The sequence below is a fragment of the Stegastes partitus genome, unplaced genomic scaffold (genome assembly GCF_000690725.1).
Source record: "Stegastes partitus isolate 25-593 unplaced genomic scaffold, Stegastes_partitus-1.0.2 Scaffold230, whole genome shotgun sequence".
In the NCBI taxonomy this organism is placed as follows: domain Eukaryota; kingdom Metazoa; phylum Chordata; class Actinopteri; family Pomacentridae; genus Stegastes; species Stegastes partitus.
This window is the reverse complement of record NW_007577961.1, coordinates 48,250-64,788: the sequence shown is the minus strand read 5'-3', so window position 1 is coordinate 64,788 and position 16,539 is coordinate 48,250. Positions and strand designations below refer to the sequence as shown.

General features: G+C 40.5%; 1 protein-coding gene across 1 annotated transcript; it reads right to left on the bottom strand.

Moving 5' to 3' along the window:
• Nucleotides 1–812: 812 nt before the first annotated feature.
• On the bottom strand, nt 813–5,966 carry LOC103356986 (uncharacterized). The gene is made up of 6 exons (XM_008281349.1): nt 5,533–5,966; nt 5,178–5,311; nt 4,885–5,048; nt 4,432–4,586; nt 1,816–1,901; nt 813–1,695 (listed from the first exon to the last, which is right to left on the bottom strand). The coding sequence occupies exons 1-6, from the start codon at nt 5,964–5,966 to the stop codon at nt 1,616–1,618; spliced, it is 1,053 nt and encodes a 350-aa protein (XP_008279571.1). The 3' UTR covers nt 813–1,615.
• Nucleotides 5,967–16,539: the final 10,573 nt, after the last annotated feature.

The window sequence follows — 16,539 nt, the reverse complement described above, 5'->3', positions numbered from 1 at the left end:
TGCCACATTATTTATTGTGCTTGGCAGGGCAGGGAAGTGAAGGAAGCTTTTGACCTGCGCCACAGCAGAGAGCAGAGTCACTAACAGGTTTGCAAATTCATCTAGAAAACACACAAGCTGCTGCAAATGGAGTGGCCACTGCTCTGTTGTGCAGGCCGATGTAACCAGTGTCACAGATTTGAATGCAATCAGACATGCAAAAGTATATTTACTTTGACAAATAACACTATAAATATAAGATTAGATTGAAGTCATTTTCAATCACTTTGACATTCTCTTCTAAATTTGCTCATTTTACAGGAATCTAATCACTACAGCTTCTCTTTTGAATAAAATTTGCTTCCATGTTTTGATTTTTGATTCATTCATTTGATTTGATCACTGGGCTAAAAGTTACTCTGCTAGCTCTGAATGATAATAAATCTGCATGTGACCCATTGTGGATGCACACTCCTTGCATATGCCCCCAGACCCATGTGAAAACACACAATCCACTGATGAAATCGTTACTTTATACGGCACCATCAACTGATATTTAACAGTTTGTTCCGGTCACACTCCTCCCTACAGCGGCAGCAGAAACAATAATTTACAGTAACAACAAAACTGCATGCCTGTGAAAACACAATGTGGTCGCTTGTCATGCACCATCAAATGACCTACAGCGGTTCACTGTGCTGTGAGCATTTCTGCGTCACTTGTGACAAGTGTAGTGGGAGGGTTTGGGTGGCCTGGTAATTCTTTTGAATGAACTAAGGCTCATTTAGATTCCTTCTACAGAATGGAGAGGCACGGAACATGTAGTACAACAGCACAGAACACGTCTTTATTGCAAAAGAAGAAATGTACACATAAAAAAAATAAAAATCAGCCATTGTACAAGAACTCAATATCAACCGAAGCAGCAGCTTGTGATGATCATCAAAAGTAGAATAAAAAAATTAATTAAACAGACCTACTGGTTGTAGCATAGAGAGAAACCAAGTATCACTTAATAGAAGGCAGGTAATCGGACTGAACTAGCACCGTCTAGTGGCTGCAATAATCAGGACCGGAGACACACTTTAATGTTTTCGAGTGTCAGAATGCAGACAAAAAAAAAAAAAACTGAACAACAAATAAACTGTTTTCAATCCAAATTAGACTTATAAAAATTGTTCACACACAAATGTATCTCTACTTTAAAGAGAAATGTCAAACATCTTTAACTTACAAAAAAAAATGATATGAATTTATATATAAAATTCACCATACGTCGTTTTGTAAACTGCAACATAAAAACCAACATGAAAGCTGATACAAGTAACTTAATGTGTACTAGTCCAGTCAACACCTGGAGTTAGAATTCTGAATTTGTATTTAGATTACATTGTTCAAAATGTAAATATTCTTGATTTACGCAGTCACTGGAGTTTTTAATGACTATTTATGGATTTAATCCTAATGTTCGCTTGTGCACAAATGCTTCATCAAAACTTTTTTCTTGCTCTCTCATTTAAGAGTAATCAAATGTCTATATTCGTGTGCTGCATGGCAGGAGTTGCCATTTGTATTTCAAACCTCACAGTCCGTCACACAAGCAAGACAGAAGTACACACACACTCCCTGCTTTCAGTTACTTATGTTGAGTGTAACATGAGATGAGGTACTTCTCCCACTCAGAATCCTGTTTTTGCATGTTAAGTTGAACAGCGCCTACGAAACAAAACAAGGTTTTGAGTAACAGTGAGCAGTTCAGATGTTTTTTTCTGATAATGAAGACAGTCTTTAGAATACAGAGCCGACACTGCCACCAACTGTAGATGCGCAACTTACTTCTGTTTGTGAGGCCGACGTTCTTCAGTTTGTGATGTTGTGCATGTCCGTTTTTGGCCAGTCTCACAGACAGTGATGCTCCCCTCCTGAAATGAAGATGATCAATCAATTGTACAGTTAAGATTTTTGGAACCTGCTGATAATGAATCCATACACACGCACTATTCTAGGGTTGCATACTGTTGGAAAAAACTGACTTTGTAATATGTTGCGTTTCTGAGATTTACACTGCATTATAAAAATATTAAGACATTTTCCCTGGATAGCCTGGATAACTATGAGGTGTGTCAGAGAAGTTCCAGGACTGGTGTCACAACAGATATATTTCAAACTACAAACTATGAGTTTTCCCCTTCAGACGATCAACCAGCACGTCTACAAAGAGATCCTGCGGCGTTTGCTTCGTTCAGGAAGAGGCGAGAGTTGTTGCAGGACAAGTCATGGCTGCTTCACCATGACAACATGCCTGCTCACAATGCCCTGAACATCCAACAGTTCCTGGCTGAGAAGAACATCGCCATGTTTTTTTTCCTCTTCCCCAAGCTCAAGGGGGTCATCAAGGGGACCCGTTTTGAAGACGTGGACTATCACTAGAACCAGATCAGCCTGGAAGAAATTCAAAGAACTGTTGCCTCTCCTGTCATCAAGGTCCACATCACCCGATGTCCGTGGCCGCGTATCTGAAGTACCATGCTGTATGCCCGTGAGTGCTGGCCTCTAAGGAAAGAAGATCTAAGTCGTCTGGAGTGGAATGAGAGATCCACTCTGAGATGGATGTACCATATCAAGCCTGATGTGCACATCAGCTCAAGTGAGCTTCGTATGAAATTAGGCCTCGTTGATCTTCATACAGAGATCCGGTACCGCCGTCTAAGATGGTTCGGACATGTCCACCGCAGTACTCAGTTCATCAACAAAATCAGGAACTTGGATGCCGCCGGAAAAAGACAGAGGGGGAGACCCAGGAAAACATGGGAGGAGCTGGTGTCAGGGGATCTCGCGGACTGGGGGCTAACCCCTGATGATGCCCTCGACAGGGATAAATGGCGAATGGAACTGCGAAGCAACCGTGCATCGTCTGACACACTGCTAGTGTCCCAACAGACGGTAACGGGGTAAGTAAGTAAGTAAGTAAGTAAGTAAGTAAGACATCAAGATGGTTGTCACGACAGAGCTGAAGAGGATCCTGGAAGAATCCTTCCAGGAGTGCATGGCGGTGTGGCAGAGAAGGCTGGGAAAGTGCATTAGACTCCAGGGGGGATTACTTGGAAGGGGAAAGCTTGTAGTTTATAGGTTGGATTTGAAATATATCTTTTGTGACACCAGTCCTGGAACTTTTCTGACACACCTTGTATTTGTAAAGAATGTCTAATTCTATCATCAGCATAGAAAATAAAAGGCCATTTTGAAAAGCTGAAAAAAACAAAACTTACTTTAAAAAAAAAAAAAAAAGACATTTTTTAAGTTAGGACGTTTTTCATATGGTGTAAAGTAGCAAAGGTATCTGAAATATGTTTTGTTTTGGATGGTGTTCAGAATAGAGGTTTGTGGTGCCACGTTAAATGCCAAATAAATTAGTCTTGTTGAATCATGTTGTGGAAACGGTTGCATGACACTGCTGACAGAGGATCTGTTTTTGGTCAACATTATCTTTTCTGTAGCTGAAATATCTGCATACAACTTCCTGGGTTCATACAAATATTACCAAAATCTGCTATTCTGACCAATATTGAGATCACAATTACAATTAAATAAACAGAGCACTGCTTTCATTTCTATGTTGTGCAACTTTAGACCTAAAATCCAGTTCTTTCTCTCCTGAATTCATTTTACCTCCTAGAGTCTCTCTCTCTATGTATATATAAAAACTGTACTCAAAACGTCTTAATTGCTGAACACCTGCTTATTGATAAGACACTACAATTTACAACCAATGTCTCGAATGCAGGCTACAGTAGAAGCTGGCTCTACAAGCTTCTACTGCAACACAGCAGCTCGACAGGACTGCGACCAACAATTGCTTTAAAAAGAGTGAAATATTAATGTCACATTCATCCAAGTTAAAACCCAAGTGATTTCATCTACATGGGCTGTGTTCTGTGAGCAGAGTGCACATTTTAAATGTCAATATCGCAGTCAATCATGTTAATGTAAGTTGTTGGAATTCATGATTGTGATGAATATTTCATAAATTGTGCAGCGCAGCCAACTGATGTTTCTTTTTTGCGACCAAATCTTTGTTTTCTGTGTTTGTCTCTTTTTCTTTTCTGATTTAGCTGTGCACATGTGGAGCCTTAAGAGTTTTCTTTTCACATCAAACAGCAAAAAACATGATGTGTTAATGTTCATTTACTCAGTTTATATCACGACACACTTCCTGCAGTGGGACTATTGTGCGCTCACATGTCCCAGTGTTGGTGGTGAAATGATATATTGAGCAGCTCCACTGTATCCTAGCTCTTGATTCAACAAAATAGATCACTTGTAACAGCAAAATAAAGGCCTGCTTGATACAAGTAACAACATCAGACGGATTGAATAAATCTTATGTCATTTACAACTCTATTACTCTGACTTTAATATGCACCATTAATTGACTGCTTCATCCTTAAGTACCTCATAGCTCCTAGCGTTCCCTTTTCCAAGAACAGCTCGACTGTAACTTTGGGCCCCTGAGGATAAAGTCTGGCGTAGAGCGTCCTGTTGTGCACCATCGCTTTGAACCAGTCCACTGCCTCCTCAGACCAATCCGTCTCGTTTACGGGCGTCACCTGAGGGAGAGGAAACAGACGCAAAATACCGTGAACCGAGATAATTCATTTCCTTTGTCACTGAGCAATAGATAAAGCTGTGACTAATCGTGTGGACAAATGCAAATAATTAAGTCTACACTCTCACAAGCGCAGTTTATTAACCATTTCCATGTATGCAAATTCTGAGAGGGATGATCTGCACGCTCGTTTCGGAAAAAATTTCAACATCAGCGAGAGATTTATGTAGTAGTTTACGTGCATGTGGAAGACTTTGAAGCCAGCGCTATCGTCTGAGTAACAGCAGGGAAACGCTCACATTTGCCAGCGAAACCTGCACTGCTTGAAGTGGCAGAGCAGCCATTTCTGGGGGCAGGTCCTTTACGTTCCACAAAGACGGACAAGCGGTGTCGCCGTGGTCCAGCCGTTTCACTTCCACCTTGATGGATGTCTTTCTCTCAGCGCCATCTGTGGCATTATCATCTTACATCCAGAAGACAGAGAAGTTAGAAATCTAAACTCCCAAGAGGCCCCAGCCAGGCAAAAAGACACTGCTACCATCTAGAGGTATGCAACAGTAAAACCATTCCAACACACAAAAACTGGACCCACCTCTACTCACTCCACATATTTTCATCACCTGAGCCCTGCACCATTGTTCCTGCTGAGGAAACCAAGCCATTACTTTGGTTCCAATGTCTGGAATGCAGTTCTGCTCGGCATATGAACTACTGGCTTTCCAGCTGCTGCAAATGAGAAAAAAAAAAAAAGAAGAAACATAATGACAACCAGAAACATGTGGATTATTAAAAAGAAAAGAAAAAAAAAATCTACAAAGAAAGCAGTAATGAATAAAAAGAATAAGTGGCTTTTTAAGTCCTGCAAATGTGATCAGGGAATCAGTAAGGGTTTGAGAAAAGCTGAGAAAAAGCAGACAAGAGATTAGACTCGATGCTGAATGACTTACTCAATGACAAGGGCCTGCAGCTTCTCAGGGGAGTCTGCGTGCTGGATGTAGAAGTTTCCTGGGCTGACGATATGAGACACCACAACTTCAGTCTCTTCAAACTTTCGGATCTGAAACTCGGGAATGTCTACGCTCATTGCAGGTTTTGTGCGTTTAAGGGTCTGGGTTTTCCACTGGATGTTAACACAGGAGTTCTCCACTTGAGCGTTTATATTTAGGGCGTCTTCTTCTTCTTCTTCACCTTCAAAGGGCTTCGGATCAGAGTCTCCCTCGGCCACCTCTGTGAAGATGTCGCCAATATCCCACAGTTCAGTTTCTGTTGCAATCACATAGCTGTAGATCAAAGAGCCACTAGACTCGGCCCTTTTAAGTCTGAAGGCTGGGGTTTGGTTTTCAATGGTTTCACGCAGCATTTTGGGAGTTGGAGCACCCATCAGATCGTCAGTCACAGCACGTCTAAATTGGTACCTTTGGGTTTCGATGGCAGGTGACGTCGGCTGTGGTGAACCTGACGCGTTTGTACTTCTACTCCAATGCATGACGGTAACATCTAGTGCACCCGTGTTTTTAGCTTTTTCTCTGAGGAAGTGCAGCAGCTGAGAGGATGTTTGTTTTTGGTGGTGCACCTGCACTTCGTTCTCACATGCCCAGCGTATTTGTGGAGTTATATTCATTGGTTTCGCGTGACTGATCTGTGGGAGTACAGCTTGTATTGGAGGCAGTAGTAGCTGAGGCCTCTCTGTGCTAACATCACAGCTCTGAGTAATGGTAGGTGGAACAATCACAACATCTGGCTGGCTGTTGTCCTCAAAAACAACTTTTTGTTCTTCAGTCTTTACATAACAGGATGAGCTTGTAGTCAAAACAGAGCTGTTGAAGCTGGTCGAGGTGCTACATATAATGTCATCCTGCTGGACTGCTGCAGGTTGGGAGGTGAGGAAGTGTTTCAGCTGCTGAGGGGACACTGTGGCTCCGAGCACCTGGACCGCTTTGGCTATGGAGCTCGCCATGAGTGAGTTCTGCAACATGGGCCCGAACTTCAGAACATCAGTCATCAGGATGCCTTTGACACCAGCTGAATGAACTTGGTTTGTTCTCATTCCATTTTTGACCGTAGGCTGGGCACAAATTTGTGGCCCTGAAAAGATGGGGGAAGGCAATGAGAGGAAACAAAAGTATAGAACAATAAAACCGGCTACAGCAAACAACACAAGTTAAAGCAAATATCAAAACTTGGTCTAGTTTTAAAACCAAAAAAAAGCAGGTTTTAAAAATGTCCTGTGTTGGTGAAGTCATGATGTAAAATGGAAGATTTTTGCAGTTTAGATTTTGTCTATGTGTTAATTTGGACCTTAGGACAACCAAGAGCCTTTGGTCAGTAGTAGAATTCAGTGCTCACATGTGCCTGTTAGCAGCCAAGTGGCAGCATTTTGGATCAGTTTTAGATGAGAAAGCAAAAACTGACTGACATCTAAGTAGGAACTATGACTAACAGCCAAGCCTGGGCAAAATAAAGGGGCGAATTACCTTTTCCAAATCAGTGAAGGAAAGAAAAAGCTTATTTAGGGCCCGTAACTAAAAGAAAACTTCTATTTTCTGATCATTTACATTAAGAAAACTTAGTTCCATCCACATTTCGATGTCATCCAAACAATCTAACTAGTCCTTCAGAGGGCTTGTGGTTTTACATTTCAGCGGGAGATAAATCTGAAATCATTATTGCAAAGAAACAAAATGCCTTAGTCATACATGAGATACCTGCATAACACTGCCGGCAGCTCAGGTCCATACTATATAGTTTGCTAGTTTTATCTCACATACCTGCAATGTCACATTAAGCAGCTAAAACTGTATGATCCATTATTAACTTACCATCATTGAAGTTCTTTAATGAAGCTGAAAGTTGCCAGATTGCTTGACATTTTACATCTAAGGCCTCTGTGAGGTCGCTGAAGGCACTGTTTGGAAAAGAGGAGTTCAAGAAACCCTGGACATCTTCATAGCCCTGATGGAAAAGTGAAAGAAGCTTAGGTTAAACATTTTTTCATGTTTACTCATAAATACAAGTAAAATACTAGATATCAAAAAACTGATGAACAAGTTTGGTAATCAACTGATGAATAAACTAGACAAGCACCTCAGAGAGTGCAGACCTCCGCCAAGCAGCTCATTTCCACCATATTGTGATTTCCAGCCAATGTTAAAGTCCTGCATTCATTTTATCTACACTATTAGATTCATGGACAATCAAAACATAGCTTTAGCATTTGAATTAACATTGATGGCATGAATAACAAACTGACGGAGTGATGAACAGTCGTTCTGTACTCTCCAATATTTTGTACACTTATTTCTGCAGTTACGTACTGGCTTTTAAGCTGTTAGCTAACGCTATGCTAGGCTGGCATAACTACAGTGATGTTGTTGCTAACATACACGGACAGGGAGTAGCTGAAGCTAGGTTAGCACAACTTTAGCAACGTAAATGAAAAGCACGACAGACGCAACGCAGCACACATCACTCGTCATGACACATGGCAAAGAGAGTTAAAGTGAAACAGGAGACATGTTGAATCATTGTTGATGTCACAACATCGTTATGAACTTATCCGTCAGTAGCTCTGCTCAGCCCACTCCTGTGATGCTGCCTGGCTGTAGCTTACTCTTGTACTACTGAGAAGACAGCGGTGAGGACTGAATGGAGTCAGAGCTCCATCTCGTGGACAAACGGCGCAACGACAGCATTCTGAGCCACTGTGACACAACTGCATTTATTGTTTTATGTTAGAGTAACCAGATGGTAAGCCAGAGCACCGCCAAAATTTGATCATCTGTTCACTATGCCATTATCAAAATTTCCTGAAAATTTCATGAAAATCCGTGCATAACTTTCGAGTTATCATGGTGAAAGTAATTTCCATAAAATGTGCCATTCACATAATCCTTCTGGGTGCTTCTACTACGTGACGGTTTTCTGCTTTTCTCTGATATGTTTTACTTCCACATCGAACATCTTTTGGCATTTTTCAGTAGCAACCTCAGTCAACCAACTTAGCAAGCCAAGCTACAGTGCACCATTCTGGGCTATGACCTGACCATAGGCTCCTGCTAGCTAGACGAGCCGAACTACAGATCACGATAACCGGACTGTGTAACTATGAACGCTAAACTTATGTTAACATTACCTTGTTGGTGAAGTTGCGCAGGTCTTGCTGGAGCGTGTTTCTGGCATTTTCCAGTAGAAACAGCTTGTAAATTAGCTGCACCTTCTGGGTGATGATGGAGGGGGGCGGCTGGCGGTGGACGGGTGTCTGTTCAGGAGGCATGATCTGTCGGCTGTGCTGCGCGGCGTGTCTGGCGGCTAGCGTTAGCTCGCTAGCTTATTAGCGTCTTGCTGTTAGCCGTTTTGACGACCAAAGCTTGTGGTTTCAGATTTAACAGATTCTTCTGCCTCTTTTTCGCACAGGGCAGCGATTCGTCCTCTTCTTCTTCTACGTCTCAATGCATCAGTTTTTCTTCTTCTTTTACAGCTTCTTTTTCTTCTTATATCTCTTCTTTTTGTACCTCTCTATCTTCTATCTCTTCATCTATCTCTTTTTCTTCTTTTGTCTCTTCCTCTTCTTTTTCCTCTACCTGTTTTTCATCTTTCATCTCTTTTTCCACCTCTTCTTCTTCTACCTCTTTTTCCCACAATGCACCAGGTTCTTCTTCTATCTCTTCTTTTTCTACCTCTCTATCTTCTTCTACCTCTTTTTCCCACAATGCATCAGTTTTTTCTTCTTCTTTTGCTTCTTCTTCTATCTCTTTTTCTACCTGTCCATCTTTTTCTACCTCTTTTTCTTTTATCTCTTCTATCTCTCATCTACCTCTTTTTCTTCTTTTGTCTCCTCCTCTTCTTCTTCATCATCTAGCTATTTTTTAAAATCTTTTATCTCCATCTTCTTCTACCTCTTTTTCCCACAATGCATCATTTTTTCTTCTTCTTTTACTGCTGCTTCTTCTTCTTCTAGCTCTTCTTTTTCTACCTCTTCTTCTACCTCATTTTCTTCTTTTATCTCTTCTTCTATCTTTTCTTCTTCTTCTTCTTCTTCTCCTCTCAGGTGCAGCTGTCTGGAAAGTTTGCCCAGCAGGTGGACAATGATGAGTTAGCTTCCGCCATCTTCAAAACAAGCTAACAGCTGGTCTCTCAAAGTTAGTGAGCTCATTTATCAGGTAGGTGTAACCAAGCTCACAGTTAATCCGCTGTGCTGTTCTGTCTAACAGGTATCTGTTGCTTTAGCCTGCTATTGTTAATTTTTAAAATCAGTTTTCAAAGCAGCCTGGATGAAACCTTTCCCCTCCATTTAATGTAGTTTACACCTGCTGGACGTGTGAAGGTGCTTCTTGCCGATCTCCACCATGGAAGGTTCAGCTTCTGGACAGGATCTGGTCACAAGTAAGTCTGCTGCTCTCTTGGTGTCTTCTTCCTTTTCACTTTGACTTGCAGAAGGTGCATCACTGCCTGCCATTATGCTGGAATGTGCATCAGACCTATTTTTCCCCCTCAAGCCAGCAAACACAATCTTATCTCACTTATCTCACTGAAGACTAAATTCTTTTTTGCCCTGCCCAGTTTCTCTCCAGTAATGGCATCAACACCCTAACCAGATGGTAAATACATTTTTCAGAGTCACTTCTTCTACCCCGCACTTCCCTGATTTCCCTCGACAGTGTTTCTTGCTCTCAGGAGTACTTTTGGTAGTGAAAAATTACCTGCTCCACTGATTCCTCTCTTTGACAGCTCTGCACAATCCTGAGGGATGTTTGTTTATCGAGGGCAGTTTTTTTTTTTTTTTTTATTAAGTCTGCTGGCCTCAGCCTTGTTAGCATGTCTTCTTCTTTGGTGCTCTTTCTTCCTGTGTTTCCCCGAATAATGTGACTTTTGATTTTTCCCTTTGCTTTGGAGAGAAATATCTTCATACTTTAGAACATTTTTAATATCTATAGAAAGCTGTGTACAGAGCAAATGCTGTATATATATGGACAAACAATCTTCTGTTCTTCTTTTAATCAGAACTTTTAAAGCTGGTAATCTAAAAGCAGAACCTGTATTCTCTGTATTAAGATTCTTGTATCCATCACTGGAACAAATATTTGATATAATGTCTTTTTTTTTTTTTTTTTCCAAGGCTGCAGCTTTTCCAAAACCTTTATATACCTGCCTGTAGTTGCCTGGATTTGTGCAATTTTTTCCTGGCTTATGCATCAGAACTTCAAACGCTTCTTTCTAGATTTATGTTAATTTTCATTTCTCCCAAGTATTAATATTTTGCATAGTTCCAGTAAAATGATACGATTTATCGTATTGCTCCAAAATCCGATCTTTTTCTTGGGATGACATCTTGATTTTCCTGAGTTCACGGTTCCGTTCTGCCTTTGTGAATGATGAATTCTGCCGTAATGTTTTCTTCTTCTCGTCCACTATAACTTAAAATGACTCTTATCATTGGAGCTATGGCACAAGTTAGCGCCAACACCTCTGCTGTCTTCTAATGTGTCACAGCTGCTGTCGTTTTATTGACAGTCCAGACTGGATACGTTCTTATATTCTTTAGCAGTTTACGTTTTTCTTCTTATTGGATTACAAAATTGGCCCCAAAGGACCTTTATGCATCTTTAACTGTTTTCCTTACATTGTTCAGTGGGTTTACAGACGTTGTAAATTATTTTTTAAAAGCTGTAATTCAACATTTTATTGCATTCATACTTTTAATGCACCGTTTCTTTCCTCTGAATTCTTGCACCATTTTCCATCAGTGAGGCACATTTTTGATTTCCATTGGCTCTTCAGTCACCATCAGTATCTTATAATCTACTATGTGCATTCAAATCTTCAATCTTCATTTTCCCTGTAGATTTACAGACAGATCCTCCAGTGACTCTAAAGAAAGCTTATTGCAGGGGTTATAAAGGTTAGCCATCCAAACATTCACTTACTATCAGTTCCCAGTCTTTCCGTCTCCACAGCACTCTCTGTTGCGTTCTTGCTTCACTGCCCTCCTTTCTGTGTACATACACTATCACTGCCTTTAATTTGATTACACAATCTAATGCTGGTTTAAGCTAAGCTTCATGAATACAGTCGTCCTCATCCATCCATTTTCTATACACCGCTTAGTCCTCACTAGGGTCGCGGGGGGGCTGGAGCCTATCCCAGCTGACTCAGGGTGAAGGCAGGTTCACCTGGACAGGTCACCAGTCTATCACAGGGCTACACTTAGAGACAGACTACCAAGCACACTCACATTCACACCTACGGACAATTTAGAATCACCAATTAACCTCAGCATGTTTTTGGACCTTGTGGGAGGAAGCTGGAGAACCCGGAGAGAACCCACGCTGCACGGGGAGAACATGCAAACTCCATGCAGAAAGATTCCAGTGCCCCCACCGTCCCGGCGACCTTCTTGCTGCGAGGCAACAGTGCTACCAACTGCGCCACCCTGCAGCCCTGAAAAAAGTAATAATAAATAAAAAAATAATGAAAATCAGGAAATTGCTTTTGACAGTTTTGTTTGTTTATTTTTTAAATTATTCTTTTCAACCACAATTCAAAAGCAATGTCTTATTTCATTAAATTATAATTTAGCAAATTTGTTTTTATTATTACTTTTTCAGTTTCTAGTTTAATGTAAGGGTATGAATACATTTGAGGACGACTGTACATGTAATTTCACTTTTATTGCGAAAATCTTTAATAAATTGAACATTTGCGATTAAACCCTTTAAAATAAAAATGACTCCCTCAGTCTCCCATCAGCCTCAAGTCTTTTGTTGACTTGTTCCCAGAATACATTTCATAGCAAACAACTGTTTTTCCGCTTTCACAATTATTCAAATTTTCTCAGTTTTGTGTTGAATTCCAGCTGTACAACTGATGATGAACAACTCCGCATATCTACGTTATTTCTGCAATAGTTTGCACTCTTTGACCTGCTCCTGATCTTGAACCATTCTTACCATTTTTTTTGTTTTTTATTGTTCTTGCGCTCTCCTCCGTGCTGCAGCATAACTTATGCTGTTAACTGGTTTCACTTTCTGAATTTTCTCTGCCTCTCTCCTGGCTTCACAGCCTCTCGTATATCACATTGTTCTGGCCACCACACCACACTCAGAACATTTCGCTTGCGCATTATCTTCACTGTTCTTAAATTTACGACCATCTCCACATTTGTCACACCTCAGAACTCTTACAGCCAATCTTGATTTTATCTGGTAGTACAAAGATCTGGAACGCTGGTAGCGCTGACAAACTTTGTGCTCTGTGCTATGTTTCTTGTTACTGACAACATATGTGGTAATAAACTTGATTGCATTGTGCACGCTGACACCTGGCTTGACAGGACAGGTAGAAAACAGCTGACTGAAACAGTGCCTGATGATTTAAAATTTTCACGTTGCACAATAAGCAGCAGAAAGGGGGCGGGGATTACTCCTCACTGTGCCGACTTCTTAACATGTAATACCTTGAGGATTTCTCAACTTTTGAACTATGATACTTTCTACCTTTGCCACTTACGTCGAGCTAAAATTTGATGAGTTATTTTCCATCGAGTGTGACTGTTTTCTTATTTCTGGCAGCTTCATTATTCATAATGACAATCCCACTAACTCATAAGTCTGTTAATGTGCTGCAAACATTTTGGATTTTTACACCATGTTGTGCAGATTGTTTTTAAGATAGTGTCACATCTCTGCAGTGATAAATGACAATGCCTACTTTCTGCTCTCCATAACTGAAAACCTGCTGAATCCCACCAGATCATTTAGACCGCCTCTCTTCGAGACATTTAACTCCACTTTATTGTTTACCACCCAAACTTCCACTGACCATTGTTCCTTATTTAGCATTCCAGAGAACTTTCTGGTTGATGAATCAGCTGCATATGTTGTAGAGTCATCAGAAAACAGCAATTTCTGCCTTGAGGTACTAGAAACATGTCTTGTTTTTCTTTTAAAGACAACGTTCTGCCTTCTATTTGTCGGTTTCCAATCAGTGAAACTGCAGTTGTCCAACCTTTAAAAAAAAAACAAAACACATCTGCTCTTACATACATAGATCCAGTATTACACTCTTACCTTTTTGGAAAGATCATCCATATATAAATAGAAGGTGATCCACCTTGTTGAAACCCACTGGTCACTAGGAAGGGCGCAGATATCCCCCTACCCCATCTGGCTCACATGGTTTGATGGTTTGATGTAAGTACCAATAATATAAAATCCTCATCTGATATTAGAATGTACCATTATTAACTCAACCAAAAGCTTTGAACAGATTCAGAAAACGTATGAACAAATGTTTGCTTATAAAGACCATCATGGCAGTCGTGAGTCTCCAGTGACTCCTTCAACTCTTCATTTTCTATGAAGCACATCATCTCTGTCACAAAGAAAATGCTTCTTTTATATACGTCTTCTGGAAATATGACTACATTTGCTGCGTCAAAATATACATCAAACAACTGGACTTACAAGAATCATATGAATCTATGAAACATGGTCTTTACAGTGTTTTTAATCGTGAAAAAAAAGTTCACAGACACTTGTGGTGTTCTGTCATTTTCTATAACTTATTAGGAACTTCCTTTAGTGCCGTGCCATGTTTATTTTTAAACCCATTGTCAGAAGGTATTATGTGTTCTTGAAGCCTTTCCCGGAGAATTCTTTGTAATACTTTGGAAAGTCTGCTAGCCAGGGCAACTGGCCTGAACTTTTCAATGCTGGATATTTTTACCAGTCTTGTCTCGTCTTGTCTCTGACTAATGGAGCCGATAAACAGAAGAGTCGGGTGGTGCGCCGTGCAGTAACTGTCCAGAGCAAAAGCAACACACGACTTTGCATACCTCAGACGTTTTGCTGTTTATTTGGTGACAGCCACATGCTTTGATTACTGCCAGTTTCTCAGTTGTAGAGCAAATAAAAAAACATTCCTATAATGTTTTCTCCTCAGTTCAGCAAGACTTTCATGCCCAGTAACACCATCGATACTGGATGCCAAGCACATCTGACTGTTGTTAATAACTCTAACTCCTTTCCAGGGTTTATAAATGTTATTCTGCTGAAGCTTTTTGGCCATAGTTTGCTCTCATGGGTCTTATTTCTTTTATCAAAGCGAACATCATATTCAAAGCTATGCTCACTAGTGCACCACATATGTATAAATCCAATAAATAATGTCACCAGCAAATGCATCATTTCCTCTTGTTTAGGTAACAGTAGGTATTACATGGTGCCTCCTGAAAATGGTAATAACAGCTCTATAGATGATACTTTAATCTTGAGCAGGCGTAGTATGTGTAGTTGATTATACTACTGTAGTTTTAATGAAATAAACTTTCGAGTGTAGCATTTTCCATTGCAGAGCAGTGTTTTTATTTTGTGGTAGTGCTAGATTTACTCTAGCCGAGGCTTTTAATACGTCTTGTCAGTAAGTCATCAAATGTTTTTATTTAATATATTCAGATAATCAGTCACTCAACGCCGCATTTGAGTGGAAGAAGCCGTGTGTTCTCTTCGGTCCTTTTGGATTTCTGACTCACCACTGCAGAGTCTGGTTCTCTGGATCCAACTCCAGACTGTGCTTTCCATTTGTAACCGCACTGTTCTGGATAGTATAAATGCAGAGACGTTCAGTAGGGGGTGTCCATGCAGCTGGTGGTCATGAATACACAAAACCCAAAACATTACGCTTTATTTCTCTGTTGTTCATTTATACATTTTGCCAACAAGTTCCCATCTTGAACAACACTTTTTTCTTTTTTTACTTCCCCAAGTGGCTTTTTCAGCTCCCTAGACAATTCTATCAGTCGTAAATTCATGCGTTCCTCACCCTTCCTTCCTGAACTATCATTTTAGCTGAGCTATTGAAGCGTACCTTTCTCCTTTTAAGCTGCTTTTATTACATGCATAAATATATACCCCTCATCTTGCCGCATATTTGCATAACTCTGACCTTGTCCTCTTTTTTTTAGTCATCAAAATTTATATCGTCATCTACATCTACTACCTGTGTTGCCATCCCCAAAACCGGTTTATGCCAGAAAAGAAAAGATATTAATGTTTATGGTCGGCTCTCTCTTCCACAAAGACATCCGACCCCTTTGCCTTGGGATTGCCTTTGTCAGGATCCTCTGTTGTCATGATAGTTTATGGGCCTGTCGGACACGGGGGCTCCTAGCTAGACAATCCAAAATCCATTTTGTTTTTATACATCGATAGTTTGCCATATTACAGCTTCACATTTTGCATATGGACTTTATTAACATTAAAAAAAATGTACCTGGACAACTCACTACCTCTGAATCAAGAAAGTGAGATATCTTGAGACATGCCACAGATTTGTCGTTTGCTGTAATATATTGTATTGCTGCATTGTGTTTTCTGGTAGTTTGTATAACATTTGCCCGTTATTTACTGTAGTAGGCAGCTTTGGAGACAATCTGTCTTCAAAATACATGTGCATTTTAGGTAAGAATCTCGTATTTCTGCTGAATAGTGATAGAAAAATCCTACAAAAACACATGTTGTCGACTTAATGAACAAGGTTAAGAGATTTCCCCGTATTGTCGAGCATGACCGTTATCTTTAATGAGATGCTGTTATTACCAAGAGTGTGCTGGGAGACGGAGCAGGGTGCATTTGTGATCAGAAACTATAACTCCAGGTCGCCATATTTCTAAATGGAATACAAAGTAAACAAAAGTTGGAGCAGAACAGCTTGGCACTGAGATATTAACGTAGGATTTTATTCTGAAAAAGTTACGGTACGTCACATGGAGGAGTGGAAGAGGACTCCAGTGGCAGCCTGTGAAGCTCTGGTGAACTCCAAGAGGGTTGAGGCAGTGCTGGATAATAATGGCGGCCGCACAACATATTGACACTTTGGGCCCGATTTGGACATTTTGACTTAGGGGTGTACTCACTTTTTAGACATTAATGGCTGTGTATTGAGTTATTTTGAGGGGA

What these genes read in the sequence shown, in the direction of transcription:
- LOC103356986 (XM_008281349.1), bottom strand. Translation starts at nt 5,966, where the DNA reads ATGGGTGCTCCAACTCCCAAAATGCTGCGTGAAACCATTGAAAACCAA. An exon ending in TGCAGGTTTCGCTGGCAAAT is followed by an intron (nt 4,587 to 4,884) that starts GTGAGCGTTTCC and finishes CCTCTCCCTCAG; the next exon opens with GTGACGCCCGTAAACGAGAC. An exon ending in CGTCGGCCTCACAAACAGAA is followed by an intron (nt 1,696 to 1,815) that starts GTAAGTTGCGCA and finishes TTTGTTTCGTAG; the next exon opens with GCGCTGTTCAACTTAACATG.